Source organism: Lindgomyces ingoldianus, assembly GCF_010093535.1.
Source record: "Lindgomyces ingoldianus strain ATCC 200398 unplaced genomic scaffold BDR25scaffold_19, whole genome shotgun sequence".
Taxonomy (NCBI): domain Eukaryota; kingdom Fungi; phylum Ascomycota; class Dothideomycetes; order Pleosporales; family Lindgomycetaceae; genus Lindgomyces; species Lindgomyces ingoldianus.
The window spans coordinates 319,172-339,108 of record NW_022985180.1 but is presented as its reverse complement, the minus strand read 5'-3'; the positions used below and the strand labels follow the sequence as shown (position 1 = coordinate 339,108).

At 50.0% G+C, this 19,937-nt stretch overlaps 8 protein-coding genes across 8 annotated transcripts; 4 read left to right on the top strand and 4 right to left on the bottom strand.

The window, feature by feature from the left end:
* Positions 1-454: 454 nt before the first annotated feature.
* Positions 455-2,085, bottom strand: BDR25DRAFT_325964 (glycoside hydrolase; the record flags this gene model as incomplete). The annotated part of the gene is made up of 4 exons (XM_033692245.1): positions 455-1,272; positions 1,453-1,804; positions 1,851-1,937; positions 1,993-2,085. The coding sequence occupies 4 exons, from the start codon at positions 2,083-2,085 to the stop codon at positions 455-457; spliced, it is 1,350 nt and encodes a 449-aa protein (XP_033546636.1).
* Positions 2,086-3,261: 1,176 nt separating this feature from the next.
* On the top strand, positions 3,262-4,133 carry BDR25DRAFT_227681 (EBDP4, emopamil-binding protein; the record flags this gene model as incomplete). The annotated part of the gene is made up of 3 exons (XM_033685254.1): positions 3,262-3,475; positions 3,535-3,698; positions 3,759-4,133. The coding sequence occupies 3 exons, from the start codon at positions 3,262-3,264 to the stop codon at positions 4,131-4,133; spliced, it is 753 nt and encodes a 250-aa protein (XP_033546635.1).
* A 50-nt stretch (positions 4,134-4,183) lies between these two features.
* Positions 4,184-6,085, bottom strand: BDR25DRAFT_263165 (uncharacterized protein). The gene is made up of 3 exons (XM_033686807.1): positions 5,570-6,085; positions 4,897-5,437; positions 4,184-4,750 (listed from the first exon to the last, which is right to left on the bottom strand). Exons 1-3 carry the CDS (start codon positions 5,877-5,879, stop codon positions 4,555-4,557), a joined length of 1,047 nt encoding a protein of 348 aa, XP_033546634.1. The 5' UTR covers positions 5,880-6,085; the 3' UTR covers positions 4,184-4,554.
* Positions 6,086-9,640: 3,555 nt separating this feature from the next.
* Positions 9,641-10,780, top strand: BDR25DRAFT_325961 (uncharacterized protein; the record flags this gene model as incomplete). Its single annotated transcript, XM_033692244.1, has 7 exons — positions 9,641-9,664; positions 9,767-9,907; positions 9,942-10,004; positions 10,059-10,167; positions 10,201-10,236; positions 10,285-10,519; positions 10,549-10,780. 7 exons carry the CDS (start codon positions 9,641-9,643, stop codon positions 10,778-10,780), a joined length of 840 nt encoding a protein of 279 aa, XP_033546633.1.
* A 297-nt stretch (positions 10,781-11,077) lies between these two features.
* BDR25DRAFT_263163 (uncharacterized protein) lies at positions 11,078-11,790 on the bottom strand. The gene is made up of 2 exons (XM_033686806.1): positions 11,575-11,790; positions 11,078-11,516 (listed from the first exon to the last, which is right to left on the bottom strand). The coding sequence occupies exons 1-2, from the start codon at positions 11,770-11,772 to the stop codon at positions 11,259-11,261; spliced, it is 456 nt and encodes a 151-aa protein (XP_033546632.1). The 5' UTR covers positions 11,773-11,790; the 3' UTR covers positions 11,078-11,258.
* A 200-nt stretch (positions 11,791-11,990) lies between these two features.
* BDR25DRAFT_288193 (methyltransferas-like protein) lies at positions 11,991-13,797 on the top strand (the record flags this gene model as incomplete). Its single annotated transcript, XM_033688376.1, has 2 exons — positions 11,991-12,079; positions 12,128-13,797. The coding sequence occupies 2 exons, from the start codon at positions 11,991-11,993 to the stop codon at positions 13,365-13,367; spliced, it is 1,329 nt and encodes a 442-aa protein (XP_033546631.1). The 3' UTR covers positions 13,368-13,797.
* Positions 13,798-14,529: 732 nt separating this feature from the next.
* BDR25DRAFT_334732 (amidase) lies at positions 14,530-16,998 on the bottom strand (the record flags this gene model as incomplete). Its single annotated transcript, XM_033692957.1, has 4 exons — positions 14,530-14,874; positions 14,927-16,190; positions 16,249-16,496; positions 16,980-16,998. 4 exons carry the CDS (start codon positions 16,996-16,998, stop codon positions 14,726-14,728), a joined length of 1,680 nt encoding a protein of 559 aa, XP_033546630.1. The 3' UTR covers positions 14,530-14,725.
* A 575-nt stretch (positions 16,999-17,573) lies between these two features.
* Positions 17,574-18,800, top strand: BDR25DRAFT_205207 (putative isomerase YbhE; the record flags this gene model as incomplete). Its single annotated transcript, XM_033684452.1, has 2 exons — positions 17,574-17,947; positions 18,002-18,800. Coding segments are annotated over 2 exons (1,173 nt in total), but the record flags the coding sequence as incomplete, so codon positions are not given.
* Positions 18,801-19,937: the final 1,137 nt, after the last annotated feature.

The window sequence follows — 19,937 nt, the reverse complement described above, 5'->3', positions numbered from 1 at the left end:
TTGGCCCTGCACAGCCTGTGAGGCGTGCAGGCAAAGTCTCCATCCTCCATCACGCTATTCCTATCGTGGTCCTCGTGGCGCCCCCACCTAGCAACCAATCATCCACCCTGACGAACTCGATATCAGCCACGACAGCCACACCCGCCCCGAAGGAGTTTGTTCGGCCAGCTCAATCTAATCATCTTATGTGGTATGTCACAGAGGGAGAATGCAGCATATCAAATTTTCATCTCGTTTATGTTCTCCCTGGCTCCAGTAAGAGCTATAACAGCTAGACTCCACCCTGCTTATGTTCTACCTTCTGCGATAACATGCTATATGCTGAATGAAAATATCTATGTACTAGGAATCAAGAAAGACTCGCATAGCAATGCCATAAAACCGCGCCAGTACACTGGATGCCAAAAACTAACCTCTATCCCTCTTTCAGCTTCTCATCTCATACGCTCTCCTCTCACCAATTCCCAAAGAACCCCAAGCCTCTAGCACCCAACCTCCCTAGTCTTCCCGAACACTCTCTAGTCATCAAAAGCCCCACTGTGTCATGCCCTTCCACTTCAACGTTGATCTTCCCCGTTATACACCCCAAGTCTCTTCCCGACCAAATATCCTTAACTTGATAGCTGCCTCCCTTCTTTAACTCTGGAATCTCCTTAAAATCTGCCGTCTTGTTCTTCGCATCAGAGTAAGGATTGAACATGAGAACCAAAGTCCCAGCTGTTGAAGCTCCAGACCAGTATTCTGCAGGATATGAAGCGTTGAACGTCCAGTCGGGGTTTGTACCCCATTTGTACGGCTTGGCTGGGGCTCCATATACCGGGTCTTGATTAAAGCCCAACAAATACTTGTTTTTTAACACCTCGAGCTGGTCGCTTGCAATCCTCGCCAGGTCCGTCCCAATCAAAAGCGGACTCTTCATCGCGGCCCACAACGCAAAATGGCTCCTACTCTCCTGAATACTCAACCCGTTCCCGACCTCTAACATGTCCGCGTCAGAGTGGCCCCAGAAGTCTACATTATTTAAATAAAACGAGTTCTGGTTCAGAATATCGAGCACACGTTGCCAGGTCGGTTCGATGTCGCCGGACATGCGCCAGGAAGAGCCGGTGCTGTTTCCCCATTGTTGGACCCCAGCTTCGCCCCATTCACAGAGGGAGTAGAGAATTGTACGGTTTTGGGCTAGCAGTGCGTCGCGCATTATACGGAAACGCTCGGCAGTAAGAGAGTTGGAGTAGTCGAAGCCCGAAGGACACATGCCGGATGCACTTGTACCTAGCTACACTTAGAACTTGTCTGGCACAGTAATTCGCAAGAGTGATCATTAGAAGATAAATGAAGGACCCCGGCGGTGCAGGCATCTGAAAGAAGATAGATATTTCTCAGCTCGGGAGAGCGGCTAGATTCCTAGAATTGTGCATGTGCTTGACAAGTGACGGGTGCGAAATAACTCACAAGTTCCGTTCACCAAATCGCCCCTCCTTTCCGGAACACATCCACGGCAAGGATCCGTCCAATTATGCGGGACATTGCAATTATCATACTTAAGATAATCAATCTCCCATTCGGCCCACTGGGCAGCATCTATCGATTCATAGCCAATAGACGCTTGATAGCCGGCGCAAGTCAGGGTACCTGCGCTGCTATAGATGCCGATCTTGAGACCGAGGTCATGGATCTTCTTAGCCGTGCTGTGAATACCGTCTGGAAAGCGATCAGGGTCCGGGATCAGACGATTGGTCTTGTTGTCTCGGCGGTCTTTGACTTGCCAACAGTCGTCGATGTTGACATACTCGTATCCAGCGTCCTAAGCCTGTGAGTAGTTGAGCAAAGAAGGCTTGGGGAATGGTGACCTTCAATCCCAAGTCAATGAATTTTTGTGCTGCAGTAAGAAATTGCGATTCAGAGATGTCGCAATGATACGCGTTCCAGGAATTCCACTGTCGGATATTTAGCATAGAGTTAATGTATTGAAAACTGTTCGAGCAAACTCACACCCAAGGCCGGGAGTCTTCCAACACCACTTTCCAAGACTAGTGGAGCTGTAGTTGGAAAGAAGCCAAGAAAGAATGCATACAGATACCACATTGCGAAAAGCAGAAAGGAAATAACAAGACCAGTGGAAAAAGAGGTCAACCGCCATGAAGACTTCTGGGGAGAGCCCGCTTTAAATGTAAAGAATTGATCAGCCGCCCCTGGGTTAGCCCATCTCCGCAGGAGGCCTTTCCTCGCAAGGTCATATGGGTTAACTACGGCTTGGTAGGCAACGTTTGGATGTTGGGCCGGGAAAGAACGTTGCTGGGTCCAGGATCCAATCTTCGCATCGCCAATCAGGCTAGAGGGGCAAAGTAACGGCTGCCGGCCGGGTGTGGCTGCATGGTTGAAGCTGCTGCGTGTGATCTGACACTGTTCCTGCGTGGCAGTCAGCGATGCGCTCGGAACATATTTTCGATTGGTGCATTCTTGAAGGTTGTCAAGATGCGTGCCGATCGAGGTTGCAGGAGTGAAAATGATCGACGAGCGGGGAAGGTGGATAGATCAGGGGAAGCTCCGACCCCGGCATATATTAGCCCGTCCCGGTGAGACGTGTGGTCCAACAGGACACTTCTAAAGCCGTGTGATGCATTCAAGTGCCATCGATGGGGTGTTGTTGGCAAAGCCAGAGAGGAAAGTGACAATGGGGATGCTTTCCGGGCGTACACGCGCGCATGATGTCAGAGGTTCTTGGAACAGGAGGACAAGGTTACCTTTTCTGAGTAGCCGCGTTCTTCTGGGTGGCCGGTTGGCTCCTCCGCCTTGTGCATCCTTTCGGCTATGCGACAATGCAACGAATGGCTACCTGGCTTGAGATCGGGTTCCAAGGTTTTCGGGAAGCGCCCCGGATGTCACAACAACAACACAACAGCGCGAAGAACAAGAATGAAAAGATGGGAGAAGTGAGAAATAGAAAGCGATTATGCGGGGAAGATGAAGTCTGAGTCCAGCTCACGACGTGTGAAGGTCCCGAGGTCAGCAGCAGTGGTCACATGGACGGTGAATGAATTCCAAGGTTGGAACGTTAGCGACAATGTCCCTTGGCAGGCACACACGCACCCGACCTGACCTAACCATCTCTAGCAAGCGCATTTCCCCACGGTCCCTTCCCTTTTCTTTTGTATCCCTAACATCGCTCGAGGAATAAAGTGACGTTGCAGGCCTCTCATCATGGCATCCTTCTTCAAACGTCTGCAAGAATCCTTCTCGCCGCCCGCCGCCATGCCCGCCATGCCCACCGCAACGGAGACTCCGTTTCACCCCTACTACCCAATTGAAGCCGAGATCGTCGGATACCTCGCCAATGAATGGAACACGCTGGAGCTATGCTCTATGTTCTCAGCGGGCTGTGCCGTCATCTTCGTGGCTACATATTTGGCCGTGAAAAGATTGCGACCTCATGTGTCAACTCCGGATCTGGCAACCGTCATGTGGTTTGTGTTGTGTAGGTTTTCCAATGCGCACATATGACGGTTAGGGTTGGTAGACTAACACTCGGCATAGGCGGATGCATTCACCTCTTCTTCGAAGGCTACTTCGCGTATAACTTCCGCCGCATGGGTGGGATGCAGGATCTATTCGGGCAGCTATGGAAAGAGTACTCGCTCTCCGACTCCCGCTACTTAACCCAGGACGCCTTCGTTCTTTGCATGGAAACTATCACCGCGGTACACCCTCCCCTTCCTCCCCTACCTCAAAAGTGCCCACTAACAATTGAACCACAACAGATCTTCTGGGGTCCCCTCTCCTTCCTTACCGCTGCCCTAGTCGCCACTGACCACCCTCTACGCTACCCCCTCCAAACCATTGTCTCGCTCGGCCAGCTCTACGGCGACGTCCTCTACTACGCAACCAGTTTATTCGACCACATGATTCTGCAGGTCTCATACTCGAGGCCTGAGGCAGCGTATTACTGGGGGTATTTTGTCTTTATGAACAGCTTCTGGATTGTAATACCCCTGTATCTGCTCTGCACGAGCGTGAGTGCGAGCGCTAGGGCCGTTGCGGCGTTGAATAAAGTAGAGATGACGTTGAAGGAACTCACTCTGAAGGCGAAGGGAGCTAATGGGGTTGCTAACGGTGCTGTCAAGAAGCATCAGTAAGGGGTGGTGGCTGCTGATTGGGGGTCTTTTGGCTGCTCGATCCTTCAGTTGATGGGAGGACTATTCTGCGTTGTGCAATACTTACTGTAGCGTGCATTGATACCTCTAGACTAGAGCTCGTTTCTATGCGACAGCATTGAAACGGTAATATACTAATTTTTGAACAGAAACACCCTCCCCCCCCTAAATCTGCCAGTGCCACGCACAGACTGAACACCAATCACTTTGTTTATACCAGACTCGGTACTAGTAAATGTACAGGCTAATAAACAGAACAAGGGCTTCGAAACTACGCTATACTTCTTTCCAGACAACCCAATCCAAGATGTGTGAAGCAATACGAACTAACGCCAAGGTGCTGCTGTCCCCTGCCTAGTCCCAAACCTGTGCAGACCCTAGAAATGCTGATTAACCACCAAACTTAGACCGCACTATACCCGCCCCTGCTTCCTGGCCCTTGAATGGCGCCAGCGACGCGGCGAGCCCAGTCCTTGAAAATATAGGGCAGATCACGGATGGTGTCACCGTGAGGTAGGAGGTCCCAGCCACGGGCACCGTAGCGGTTGTAGTTGAGCCATGAGCCGAAGATGAGGTAGGCGGCTGTTGCAAGGAAGAGGCTGTGTTGGGTGAAACGTCAGCACCACAGAACCCAGCATATTGTGGAAACCTCCAACCTCCGATTTCCAAAGTTGGTGTGTGTAGGTGTCGATGGGGGAGGCTCCGACGAGGAATTAGGAATGGATAATAGGAATGGATAACTCACATGATAATGAACCAAGCAAAGAAGCCCCAGTGAGAGCCCTCGGCGTCGTCAAGCGCGTCCTCACACGCGTACTTTGTCCGCCATTCCAATCGGAGAACACTGACTTTCTTACCCTTTTCTTGTTCCTCAACCTCGTAGCTGCAGAAGCGGAGACTCTTATCGCTGTCTTCGCACTTGCTGTCCTCTCGCCGCCTCAGTTTCTTGCTGTCCTCTTTCTCTCCGTCCTTCCCATCATCCTCCTTCTCCCCGTCATCTTTCTCGTCGTTTTCAAGACCCGTGCGGTCCTTATCGCAGACAAACTCGATGATGGCCATCTGATCCAAGCCATTCTTATTGTCTTTGAATGGAAATCTGCCGCCGTGCAGCTCGGCTCGTACTCCCTCCCGGCCAGCATCTGAGTGTGATTTTGAGTTGCGGAGAAGACTGAATTTCGCGTCGATGGTGCGGCCGTTGTCCATTCTGTATGTCCCTGCGATATCGATAGGGTTGATTGTTCGATTGTTCTTGTCTGACATATCGATGGTTTCTCTCACAGCGCATACTATCCACAGCAGATCAGCACCGATTCAATGCAACGAGCTAGATATAAATGTGGACATGGACTGCGCAGCATCTGCAGTCCTTCTGTTGTCAAAGGGCGAGGGGGGTAGCGCATTAATGAGAAGAAACACACCTCTAGACCCGAGATGACAGAACTCAACCTTAGGCACTCCTTTATCCCGTTTTAGCGGATGGCAGATGTCTAGAGTGAATGTGTAGTTGAACTGCTCTTGGTGCACAATGTCTGGGTCCTGTAACCAGTGCACTCGGTGTGGGCCCCCCAACTGATTAAAGTCAAAATGCTGTCGGTCCGCAGCAACATCCTGGCAATCGAAACCGGCCGATAGCGACGAAAAACTAAGAAATAATGCTGACAATATCGATACCGAAAATATGGAGGGCGATTTTGAGCTGGAGGGGCTGGAAGAGGTGCAGGCTCGCATGTTGGATGGAAATGGTGAAACGGACGGCGAAAGGGAAAGGAGGCAGGAGGATCGCGGAGGAGAGGTAGCCAGAGAGTGGGAGTAGTTGCTAAGGAGGGACAAAAGAGAGGAGGAAGGGTAATAACAGTGCCGGCACGAGGCAGCTGGAGTATCGCGTGAATGAAAAGGGATGCTCTTGTGCTCAGACAACGTGAGCAGTCTGGTTCAATGACGAAGCCAGAGAAACGACAGGCTGCCGTGGCTGATAGTGCCAAGAGATCTATTAGTAATGGTCAGCCACACAGTCCCACTTCCTGTTATCTACCTCTACTGCCTTACTACCTTGTTGCGCACGAATCGCCGTTATTGCATCACGATAGCATTGCACGTAAGTGTCAGGCCTGATCCAAAGCTTTCCGCGCGGAAGGTGAGATTGCTCTCTTTCATTGAAGCTCTGTCTAATCTTATCTATCTCGTAAATTCAAATTCAAATGAATGTACTGGGGTCGGTCTACAGCAAAATGAATAAACAATGGTCGGTATGCAAAGTCGTATCGTCATGCCAAAAATCAAAGGAGTGAACTAGGGTCGGTTCGTGCCAAACCATCCACTCATTTCGTACGTTGCTCCTACCAGTCGGTGGCCAGTCGAATGGAGAAGTGCCTTTGCAGCTGCAAAATGAGAGGAAAGGGTGGGGGGAAATATATACAGAAGGGCGTGTGAACTATTGAATGGAAAAAAGGTGAAGAAGTGGAGGAAGTATTCAAAGGGACAATTCTATCCAGCGCCGCCATATGCAACCGGTCCAATGCATGGTATCTAGGAACTCATATTCAGCCGTCTCGTCATATCAGAACGCCACAAATGCAACAATTCTGGAAAATGTGATTGGAAAATGCGCTTATTTGCCCGAGTTGCTGCTTCCCTGGTTGCCTTGCCCAGAGCCACGTGCATTTCCAGGCATAGGATATGGGAATGGTGCGTACGGTAGGTGATAAGATGGGTTCGTCCCGGATGTTGAGGGCTGCGGTGTTGAGGCCCCGGCGGTCGTGGTGTTACCTGGAGAGGAGGATGCAGAAGACATCGCGGCAGCTGTGGCGGTTCGGGTTTCTTGAGACTGCGATCGAGATCTTAGGCGGGTGTACGGTGTGCTAGACCGCCTTGCTGGCTGCGAACAGCTGTTCCTGGGGCTGTGTCGAGATACCAGTGAGCGACTCTGTCGTGGGATCGACTCAAACGCGGGGGATGATGTGCGTGCGTCGTGGCGTTCGGGAGAACCGGTAACTATTATTCGTGGCGCCTCCGGGACTGGATTTGGTGGGTTTGGTGGGTTGTGCGACTGAGTATCTTGTGCGGTTGATGGCAAGTCTGGAAATGACTGAGAGCGAGGTCCAAAGGTACGTTGAGAGGTTTCCGCAAAGTGTTCTCGGCCGTTAAATGCAGTTGGTTGCTGACTCGAGGACTCAGGATGTGCCGGAGCTTCTTGGGTAACGAGATTCTTTGATGAATTTGGTGGATTGGGTTCTCGTGAATGGTGATTGCTCATATGCTGATTGTCCTACCGACAGTGAATTTGATTTCGCAACTCCTGATATGTGCTGGAGTTGACACCGTGGCAATAGTGCTCAATATTGGGGTTCCGAGTTGTTAGCTAGGAGCAGGAACTCTTTGGTATGTTGTTGAAGTTGTTGTATACTTCACTTAACTGATCTTCGCCAGGTCTTTATACGCCCTGGATCCAGTAACCGGGGCCACGAATCCAAAGGTTCGGTCCAGATTCCAAAATCACGAATCCGATGCTTAGAACAAGAGGAGACCCTGAACTCAGACAAAATTCTCTAGCATAAGCGTCCAAAGCATGAAGTAATCGTGATATAGATGGCCCGCGCCCAGTGGTGGAGGTCAGAGCGGAGTACCTCTTCCCTAGATGAGTTCGAAGCACAAGACCAGCGACAAATGATATCGAGGTGTTGAGACGGATTCCGGGCGGTAGGGTATGATCAGATTGCGGAGTAGCTGGGTTAGTGCAGAGGTGTAGGACGGACACGCCTTTTTTAGCCGTGTGGCGTCTCGCTCTGGTTGTGTAAACCTTTCGGATGCGTTTGTGGTACCGATCTGGCAGCGGGAGGGTGAAGGCTTGCTGTCGTGAGATGCTTATCCTGAGCCGCATGCAAAATGACCGGTTCCGTTGCAAGGGTAAACGAAGGCTCGATATGCTCCAAGACGAAGAGTTCCCTTCTGAGCAGATTGGTCCTGCGCATCCAGGGCAGTATCGAAACTGTTGCCTTGTTGTAATGCTGGCCCTTTCTGAATATGTTCATGATACACTAAAAATTCTACCCCTTCTCTTAGTGTCTGGAGAACGCGGTTTGTCTTCACTCTGGTAAGCATGTCAAATTGACCAGTGACGGAATGAGGCCGAGTGTTCTTCGACGCGGCACGTATACGTGATTAGTGGCATACTCTTTGTCATCTTTCTCTCAACTTCGTACACTTTTGTATGGGTGGATGCCCAAGCTCGGCGTAACTGACTAGTCATGATTGTATAGGAGGAAGTAATTAGCGTGACGAGGAGTATGGTTCGAACGCATTGACTCTGTCGAACTGTCATCTTGAGAAGCCGTGAAATGAACGCACACGAATCAGAGGTCCGCTAGGCTCTAATATTAGGTGTTTTAACACGAGGTGGTTCTCGACTTGGGAGAGTTTACTCATCTGTGGTTGAAATTTCCGCTCTGGCCCCACCCCAGTCTGCAGGAAAACGTCTCCCAAATGACACGCCATGAGGTCATAGCTAGAGGGAAGAGAGCATAATGTCCCAAATTAGGCACCCAATGGTGTTAAGAGATCAATATTAGTGTCTTGCTCGGAGGTTTTGTCAGCGGAGATTCCTCGCTTGGGTGATTTGTACTCACGCTAAGCAGGGGATGCCTGCAGAAGACGATTCTCTGGAAGCCAGGACAGTCTTCCAGTAGACTTCTAGAAGACTTCCAAATTGAGATCCCGTCGAACTGTCTGATCTCAGACATCTGGTCCTGCAGTCATTTCCTTCTTGCCGGAACGCGGGTTCGTCACCGAGGATATGGACTGCCAATAGATTGGTAGAGATAGGTCCTATTATCGTCTCCAGGGCTGAGGCTGTGCCAGCGTAAGCGAGCATCGACGATGTCTCTGCATGGTGTTGAGGAAGCAAGTCGGTGCTTATTGTTTGTAAATGCTCTGTTGCTTGCACGTCTTCCCGAAAGAGTTATCATTAACTTCTGACGAGACAAGACAATATCAAACACAGAAGGCTTCGATTTATCGCGGAGATGTGGATGGGGGCTTGAAGCGAAGATGATGTCCCTAAATTAGTGCGCTCAGTTTTAAAGCTGCCTAATTAACGGACTTCTGGCTACCTTGGCCCTGTGATTACCTGATTACCCTATGCTTACGCAATCGCCGCTCGAACTCGTTTACGATGTCACGATGCATTTCCATGCTCGACAAATGGTCCTGTAGAAGTGGATCTGGTTTATGAAAGGATTGCCAAAGGGCTTATTCCACCATGCGATATTGGTTACACAGTACAACTGAGGGGTAGCCTTTGAACCACAGCCTCAAACAGTTAGCATTTACCCCATGAAAGTGTTTTCTCTGAAATGTTGAAATTAAGGGCTCACCTATATTATCACTGGTCCACTTGCTTTTCATGCTAACTATCGCTGATTATGTGTCACTTGCACACAGATCTGAGCGGCATATTCCTCCCTTCATCTATAGCTCGTCCCACCTTGTCAGATATGACACCCGACAACCGCGTATGGGTATTCCCAAGCCCTTGAAAGGAGTTGGAGGTGAGAAGTCTTCCAGTCAACCGCCCGTCAAGCAGAGGAGTATTGGTTCGCAATCAGGTAATCGCTGTCTAGCCCTTGGATGCGAAAATGTTTCTTTCTGGATATGGAGGCGCTGGTCCGTTGAGCTATCCGGTCGTATTCGGGACAAGTGGAGTAGGAACTATCGAGGAGCTGGATGAAGGCGTAACAGGACTTGAGGTTGGTTACCGTGCGGTATTTGATACCCAAGCATATGTGAAGGACGGAGACACAACGGCGCGAGGGAACGTGGCAGCCGCTTGTCATCTGCAATGCTAAAATATTAGCCAGGGTACTGGTATCGTCCACTGGGAGAAGGCAAGGCTAGCCACTAACAAATTGGCAGATAGGAGACCTTTCATTTGAACAGGCTGTCTTGATCGATTACCCTCTGCAAACTGCTGTTGTAGTCTTCAATCTTTTCCTAAGAACGGGAGAACCAAATACTGGGAAAGGTGAGGATAAAGTCTTGATCTAGGGTGCTGGAGGAGCAGTGGGAAGTTATGCGGTGCAATATGCGAAAAGTGGGAGTATCTCTGACCGTTTGTTTCCAGAGCGATTAGAAATCGAAGATACTAACATATGCCAGGTTGGGCATACAGTAATTGCCACGGCTTCTTCAAGAGATGTAGAACGCCAGAAAGGGCTTGGTGCTTCTGAGGTGATCGATTATAAAGCTCCAAATGTTGTGGATCATCTTCGTTCACTTGGATCTTACAAATACCTGTTTACTGCTAGCGGTGATTCCACATCGCAGAAAGCGCTGACCTCTCTATTGCAGGCACAAGGTGGTGGGCAATTGGATCAGTGTTGGGAGGAGACATTGAATTGCCTAGCAATGTTAATCGGGTTTACCAGGCTTTTAGCCAAGCGGTTCAGAGGGATCAGTACAGCGAGTCTCGCGCCTGGTGGTGCAAGGACTATCTACTAAAGGTATTGAGAGGGAACTTGGTTGAGCCGGTTAAATTCACAAAACCAGGCAGAGGACTCACTGCCTTACATCAAGCAAGCACTGAGGTTTTCGAAGGGAAAATCAGCGGCAGAGTCGTTGTAAACCCTCAAGAGTAGCTAGCGTGCGGTTGTTAGCGATTCAGAGCCAAGACGTATATGAATCAATGCAGAAGTAGTCCGGATAAGGAATAGCGAGAGGATGTGTGAGTAGATGACCAGAATAGAAACCTCATTTGTAAGATCAGATGAATGCAATGATGGTTTGTGATGCTCCGAATCGCCATGAGACCTCGGCCTTGACGTGGATAATCTCGAAAAGTGACCTAGGAAGAAGAGCATGGGGCTAATAAGTGAGTATGAGGTCAACATACCCCTGTCAGCTGGTAAACTGCATGGAATGATTCCTCGATGTTGGGACAGGTCTGTGAGACGCGATAATGCAGCATGGAAGGGGGATCGCTCGATTCCGTGTTTCGTTTGACATGGTAGTGGGGATGAGGCAATGAGGAAAAGAGAGTGGGAACCACGCTCATGAAAACTACAGTAGCACTCCAGGGCTGACACGGTCGCGTCGCCTGATCCCGTGACCATGTGCTCAAACTCCAGATTGGCCAAGCTCCCCACCTTGTCGCGTCTCCAACAGGCCTGTCACAACCTCGACACACCTCCGAAAGCCCTCCATCTCTTCCTCCACCGTTCCCCCCATGCCAGCGCTCGCAAAGCTGATTGAGTTGCCTACATATACAGGTTTATTGGCTTTCCTCGCCAAAACTTTCGCTAGTCGTGTGGTAAAGTCCAGCGTCGCGCTCTGGGTGTAGAGCGGCGTGCTGTAAGGATTCGAAGGGCTCGCTAGCTGGTTCCGCGGCGTCAGAGAATTTGGCCTGATGGGGTAGGGTGAGGGAGACATGTACATTGGGCATAGCATACACAAAGCTTCCGAGCGATGCCGCAGTCCGCGACTCGGTCGAAGAGGTGCTCAGGAATATCAAAAGGGAGGTACGGCTGTTAGTGAGTTGAAGGTGGATGTGTGCTTGAGGAGCTCGTGGAAGTGGGAATGAGACCTCGACTGGCTTGCCTGAGGGAGTTCCATTCGGAACCGAGAACACCATTGTTGATTTGAGTTGTTGAACTGCCCTGTGTGAGGCTGGAAATCAAACAGCTTCTCTCGGATGTGTCTCGGAGTAAACGCCGGGCGCCAAGCCCGCAACTAATAATCACAGGCGATCCTGTTCCCGGACAAATAACTCCTCCAAGACTGTCTACTCCTGCAGTGTTCCGGAAGTCTTCGTAATATATCGTGTTCCTGCTTTAGGGTAAGAGGGACGGAATGGCAGATGGAGAGTGGGATGGCGATTTTGATCCACTTGCTGATCCAGACGAGCAAAAACATCTCTTGTCTGTACTAGACTCTTTCCGGTGGGTCGCCCATACTGTTTGACCAGACGATACCCTCTCATCATCTAGGTCATACCGGCGTCTCGCTCACTTTAATGCAACCCACGTCCGCCGTCAAGCCTTCTATTCCCTCCCGTCAGAGCACTGGGGTCTCCTATCTAGGCCTCCTTTCTCCATCCTGGACTCCCTGTCACAGCTCGACGATCTTATCGACTCCAATGCGGAGCTCGCAGAAGCCATCTTCAAAGTCGGATTCAAGGCCTTCATAGCGCCGGCGCTCGATAGCGAGTGGGTTGCCAAAATTGTCGACCAAAAAAGCGTCCATGATGAGTTTTTAGTCTACTCCACCGTTATGGATCACTTGACGTTTCGGACCACGCAAGAGAGCTTTCAAAATGATGTCGACAAAGCGAGGAGCACCGTTCATCAATTCTATCGGGACTGGAGTGTGGCAGGGGCGGCTGAGCGGGCCAAGTGCTTCGATCCGGTTGTGAACGCTCTTGAAGAAGAATTTGCGCAACGGCTCAAAGAGAGCCCAGGGCTCGACAAAGCCGAATTTAAAGTGTTGTTACCCGGTACCGGTCTCGGACGCCTCCTCCTCGACATCTGCCGTGCCGGCTTCTCTGTCGAAGGAAACGAACTGTCATATCACGCCCTCATCGCCAGCTCCCTGGTCTTGAATCACACTAAAACTATCGGGGAATACAAAATTGCTCCCTTCGCTCTGCAATGTTCCAATCATCTCAGTCGTGGCGACCAATTCCGCACGTTCCAGGTCCCAGATATCCACCCGGGAGTAGAGCTCGAGAAGGCCTCAGAAGGTAGGAAAGTTCCTGCAAGTGAGCGGATGAGTATGGCAGCGGGCGATTTCTGCGTTTTATACAGTATACCGAGTGCCAGAGACACCGTTGATGCGGTAGCTACTGTTTTCTTCATCGATACCGCGCCGAACATCATTCGATACATTGAAGCTGTAAAAAATTGTTTAAAGGTCGGAGGGATCTGGATTAACTTAGGCCCGCTTCTCTGGCATCATGCATCGAGACTACAATGCTCTGGGGAGGAACATGAAGAGAAGTCGAAGTCGGCAAACAAGCATTTAGGTGCTGGGATTGCCGATCCTGGATCAGTTGAACTAACAGATGAAGAGGTTGTCCAACTGGTTGAGCATTTTGGTTTCACCATAGAGAAACATGAGACGGGCCGAATTGAGACTGGATATATCTCGAATCCTGAGAGCATGTTGCAGAATATCTACCGACCATCTTTCTGGATAGCAAGGAAGAACGACATTGCAATCAGCATTTGAAATGGGAATTGATTGCACATCTGTGCTAGCTGTGCTCCAGGACCCGGAGCCCGAAAGTGCTCTGCACAAGCTGAGCGAACCATATCCCAGCCAATCGGATACGAGTGTTTTCGATAACGACCAGCATATGCCAAGGCTAGCCACCAATAGAAGTTTTCCGAATCCATCAACATGATCAGCGACCCAAGAAGCATCGATGTATAAGGCTCTTTTCGTTTACAACGGGCAGGCAGAGCGAACACGAGGGATGCAACTCGACGCATGTCCGTATTAGGGTCCACCCTTTCCGAGGCTGCCATCCACGTTCAACTGCATGATTTTCTTTAAACAGTTTCTGGGGAATTGTTCGCAGGTATCAGCTCTGATAAAAGTCAAACTATATATTTGAGGCATGGCTGCAAATGAACCACATAGCTATCAAGGCTACCTCGCCTCTAGTTCTTGCAAAGCACTTTCGCCACCTATCATCCTTTCCAAAACTATAACGCGCACTATGTTCCTTCTCGCTCTCCTCACGCTCATTGCAACCCCCTTCCCACAAACCACCGCTCTCCCAAGTCATGCCATGCTAAATACTCCCACTCTCCTCTCGGAACGCACAACCATCTACCCTGGCTGCATTTCCATCTGGCCGGGCGGCGAAGTTCTATACCTCTCACCGCCCTCCACTGTTCCTCTCCTCTCCACATACGCCTCAACACACATGACCTTCAATTCGGACAAAAGCAGCGTTCTGCTCACCTTCCCTGCAGTTCCATCTCTCACATACACATCTGTTGCCGTCCAACTCACCTACACACACGCAATCCTAAGCCCAAATCCCGCACTCAGCCCATATCGTTCCGACAACGGCTACTGCAGCATCTCTGCCGACGCAGCAACGGTAGCATGTGAGATCCCTCTGGTAGGAAGCTTGTTGCAAGACAACGGATGGCCGCTACGCCGATCCGTATCCGCTCCGAGATCAATTCCCAATTTCTTGGAGAAGAGAACGCCAGGGTGCAGCACGCTTTGCAGCAATGATCGAACGTTCTATGCTGGGACTTATGTTGAGGGTGTGAAAGGTGGGGTTGCGGTGAGTGGTTGGGCGTACGATGATAGAGATGGGGATTGGACGTGTTTTGTCAAGGATGGGCAGGGAGGTTGCGTGGGAGTGGAAAGGTTTTGGGAGTGGCATGTTTATTGTGACTTTGCTCCTTAGCTACTGGTAGGAAGGAGTGGTATATCGTACTTGGGGGCTGAACAGAGAAGCATGTACATTGTGACATATGTATTGATTTGGGCCTCGCTCTCTTGGCGATGATGGGGGAAGGAATACTCGCATCCTTTCATGGTTCGGAGGAGGGGTACCATTAATACTACAGTTTCGCGGAAAGTGTCTTATCGCCCCTCAGTGCTTTATCAATCGCAGCCATGGCCTCGCACAACCTCATTTCTTCCAGCATTGGAGCTACGACTTGAACGCAAAGCGGAGTGCCAATATAGACCGAGCGGTCGAAGTCCGTCCCTGAGCTAGTGTGTCAGCATGCGCACCGCGCTAATGAAAAGAAAAGACTCACATAGCTCTCTATTCGCCTCATCCCAGCTTCCCAAGGGCTTTGACTCTGGCATTTCGCCTTCCATATCCTTACTCTCGAACATTCGCACTGGCAGCGTACCGGCGGGATAATCTAACAGCACGAAGGAACTAGTGTAGCTCACAGCATTCCATCTATCGATTGGTGGTACTGGGTGCGGTGCAACAGGGCAAATGAAGGCGTCAATCTCTTTGCCACTTGCATCTCTCCATATCTTGAGGAATTGCTTCCGTAACTCTGTTCTTTTAGCATGGAGTTCCCTGACCTCTTCAAGAGATAGAGGAGCTTTGCGACGCATGCGAGTTTTCAGCCAAGGGGAAAGCGGCTCCTTCGTCGATTCGAGAATATCAAACATTGCGTTGCCTCCTTCGACACTAAAGAGCGCGTTGGCGAGGGACTGGCATTGGGAGAATAGATGCGTGATGTCCATTTCGACGACCTCGATTCCTCCGGCCTTCATCTTGCCAGCTACCTCATCTAACTGCCGCAGGATTGGAGGATGGGGGTCAATCACGCCGTCTCTTTTAACAACACCTATCCTTAGTTTTCTGCCCAGCGAAGACTGCACCGTATTCCATGGAGAAGGTATAACATCTGGATCCAATTCCCACGGCTTCTGTTCTGAGACCACGCGGAAGAACAATTCGATGTCCCGCATTGAATGAGCTAAGGGTCCTGCACTCGCAGGTATGCCCATTTTCGAGGCTGCTGGAGGAGTACCGCCTTCTTGTCCTGCATATGGGATACGCTGCCAACTAGGCTTGATACTAAACGTTCCGTTGCACATCGCTGGAATGCGGATGGATCCACCGACATCCGTACCAACGCCAAGAATTGAGCCTCTCATTGCGAGAAGGGCGCCCTCACCGCCGCTGCTCCCGCCAGCAGTGACAAGGGTATTCAAGGGATTTATGGTTCGACCGAAGACGTTGTTGTGTGTATCCAGCGCCATAAGGGTTTGCGGGATGTTGGTTTTGCAATACAGCACGGCGCCAGCATTTAGCAAGATGTCGACCAAGATGGAGTTCTCTTTAGCAGGGTTGTAAACCAGGGCTGCGATACCGATGGAGGCATCATATCCCTTGATCTTAAACGTGTCTTTCAGGGACACGGGAACGCCGTGAAGTGGACCCAAAGGAGGTTTTCCGGCAGCGAGATGATCATCAAGCGCTGCAGCACGCGCTAAAGCATCATCGAATAGAATCTCCGTCAGGCAATTCGTGAGTTGTTGCGCAATTGCAGCTCTCTTTATTCCATCTACATTAGCTTCCTCACACCTCATGTGATAACATGCTTCAGCTCACCTTACAAAAAGCCCTCGTAACATCCACGCACTTCAACTCCTTCCTCCTGATTGCTTCAGCCAGCGATGTGGCATCATATTCCTCCGTTATTTTCAGCTCTTCCGCATTCAACAGCTTGCTTTTGCGAGGTATGTCGAGATAAGTCGTCACATTAGAAGATGGTAAGTCCTTCAGGAGCCAGTCTTTAGGTATCCGGTTGTATCGCTCATCCTTCTTCATCCATGAAGCTAATTGCCACTTTTCGGGCACTGAAGCCATTGTAGCAAATTTTCATGGTGGAGATTGTATATAACCGACGAAAGGTCGGAGTAGCAATAGAGAGATCGACAAGCCGAGGTTGTGCAAGAGAGGGGATTAGTCAGCAGAGGGATCCTTCACTCTAACTTTCCTTGCCTCCCGAGGTCCTTGAGACATTCATCTGCTATGACTTAGCCTATTTCGTTGGTCTATGGAAAGTTTCTGTAACCATCGCCATTGTCATTTCGTTCGATTTACAGAGAGGTCTGAAAGCCTACATAGCTTACGAGTTTTGACTTTGAGAATGGAGGCATGTAGAAGTGATGCAGTTGTCAGAATATTGGACGCCAACTTGATGAGCTACCGGAACTGATTCCTTGGTGGGCATTTAGGAAATTCCGGGCTTAGTAAATTTTCCATTTGCTGATTCTGACAGATAATTTCTTCATACATCCCCTTCAAGACTTCGCCTTTGAACGCAGACCAAAAATTGCTTGCTACCACATTGGCCATCGTCGCAATATCCTGAACATGCTCTGTTGTCGTTCCATAAGTCATTACCCATTCAATCTACAGGTTCAGATACTCGTTAAACGTAGGTAAGAGGGACAGAGAGTCGAAAATGCTGTGTTGTAAATTCAGGCCTGAAATAGCATCGCGACGGCTACTCCACCATTCACCGCAACACTTCCCGAAGGTCTGTACCCCGCAATATCACGTGGTGCACGGTTCCAACGTGATTTGCTCCGAACACTTCCACGTGCCCTTCAGCCAATCATTGTCATGCTCATCAGGGCTAATCAGAGATTTCGCTTTTTAGGGCTGAAACCTCCTTGTCATTATAGTTTGCTAGCTGCCGAAACAATTACGGAGCCTCTACCCGGAGATGAAATCTTGCGCATTTTCCCTGTTATCACCTACTATATTGTTCCCGGAATTGCGGAGAAACGCATGCCAATGTTTTTCAAGGAATTTAACCTTCTGTTCAGCTTTAAATATGCGCCGTCCGGCTGGCTCATGGTAAAACCTCGTGAACTCTACTCTAGCATTGGAGGATTCAAGTCGCCATGGCCCCCATCAAGTCTCTCCTTCTAACAGGACTATCTCTCCTTTCCGAGACCGTCGCCGTGAAACTGCTCGCTTCCCATTTCTCTGGACAAATATATACCCTCGATCTGTCCTTTTCCAATGCCACTAGCGGTGCCTTAACGATTACTTCAAAGGCCACAGGCTGTGGTGTCACCCCTACTTGGCTGTATCTCGACGAGAGCACTCGTATCGTTTATTGTTTCGACGAGAGCTGGCAAGGCAGCGGTGTCATCACCCAATACTCGCTCAACTCAAAAAATGCGAGCGTTAGCGCCTTGTCTCTGACTGGGTCTGCGCCGACACCTGGAAACAGTGTCCATGGTTCGCTCTACGGAGGACCAGATGGAAAGAGCTTCGTGATTACTTCTGAATAGTAAGTTCGTCTAATATAATACCTGATAAGCCCAGTTCCTAACAAGAATTGTAGCTCCCCATCCACTCTCACAGCGTACAAACTACCTATAACTTCTACCACTAAGCCAATCCAGCTACTGGAATTTAAGATGGACCGTCCAGGGCCAAGGCCAGACCGCCAAGATAAACCCCATCCACATTCTGCATTTACCGACCCGACGGGGGCATTCATGATTGTTCCAGATCTGGGTGCGGATCTCACGCGCATCTTCAAAATCAACAAGGACACGGGGATATTGACGGCGTGCCCAGCCATCTCCTCACTCCCTGGCGACGGTCCGCGTCACGGCCTTTTCAACAAAGTTGGGTCTGTCCTGAAGTACTACAGTCTCAATGAGGTCAGCAGCTCCATGGGCGTGTACGATGTCGTGTACCCAAGCAACGGTGCAGACTGCCTTTCGCTCGTCTTAGTCCAGACTATATCCAACTACGGGCCAAGCGTTCCCCTCGGCAGCGTCACTGTCAAGTCCGCTGAGATCCGCATTGCAGGCAACTATTTGTACGCGTCAAACCGCAACGATACGTCGTTCGGTTCAGAGAAGGACTCTCTGGCCACCTTCAAGATTGAGCCGTCTGGCTCCCTCACCTTCATCGAGCTAGCAAACTCGTACAGTTACTACCCGCGTTCGTTCTCCATCAACAAGGCCGGCACGTATGTGGCTATTGGCGGTCAGACAACGGCGAACGTTGCCATTGTCGCTAGGGACACGGTCACTGGCAAGTTGGGCAAGTTGGTTGCTAATCTTGTCATTCCTCCAAGGGGAACCTATGGTGGCGAAGATGGCTTGAGCTCTGTGATTTGGGATGAATAATAGCTGTAAGATATAAAAGGCTAAACAAAGTACCGAGGCTATTGGCGGCTCAATAAACTACGTGGTGCTTCCTCTCTTGTTAGAGTTTTTAACTTACATTCTAAGTTGCTATATAAAGTCTGGTTGGCTTAGCAGAGCTCTTCAACTGTCCTTTATAACTTTGCATGCTATTCCAAGTTAGCCGCACTTCCGGTGCCATTTGCAAATTACCCTACGCTTCTCCAGACTCACCTAATTTGCGCCTCTCCAGATTTGCTCTTTCGTACACCTTCGATCCGGTTGAAGCGGCGGGTAATTAGGGTTAAGGCGCCATAATTTGCGATGGTTGTGGGGAGAGGAGAGGGGGCTACAGGAATAGGACAGGGGTTGGCGAGTACATAGATTAGAAACATAAAATAACTAAAGTGCTGTCCATACAAAACTAAGGACGCGGGCACCGAAAACCCATAACGCCGACTAGGGTTTTGAAGTCAGCTTTTACGCCTGTAGTCAAGAGTTTCCATGAATCCATGTTGGAACTTCAAAAGTACCGCAACCAAACCTGCTATAAGTTGGGGAGTCTCAACGATCTCCGCTCTACAAAGGACACTTGCTGTTCCACTTGTGCCTCCTATCCATGCTTCACATCTGTTTACCTTTCGCAACTACAACTATGGCCTACCTGTCATCGCATCTCACTTACAACCATCATCGTGAAATTTGCCTTCGACCCAATATTCGGACCCTAGTTGCCTCAAAAATTTGCAGACGCCCTTACATCCTGCGGAGTTTCACAGCTGTGCCTAAATTTGAAGATCAAATTCCATTACAGTAGTGCTGTTTAACGCGAGACAAGCAATTCTCGTATTCTCTAAGAATATTTTGTCTATTACCGGGTAGATATGGGAAAGTGTAGAAGACTCCGCATTCCCGGACACTACCAGTTCTCCGAGCGTGTCGTTCTCGAGTTGTACAATAACATTCCTAGCATTGTTGAAGTTTATAGTGCATATGGAGGAGGAGCGCTTAAGGGGCTCGTACATCGTTTCCAATAGTCGGTTACTAGTAACTATTGGGTATATTTGAAGCCGTAACTGTACGTCTCGCCCGACTGACCAACTGATGGGGGGTGGGTTAAGTACAGTAACTGAGGGCTAC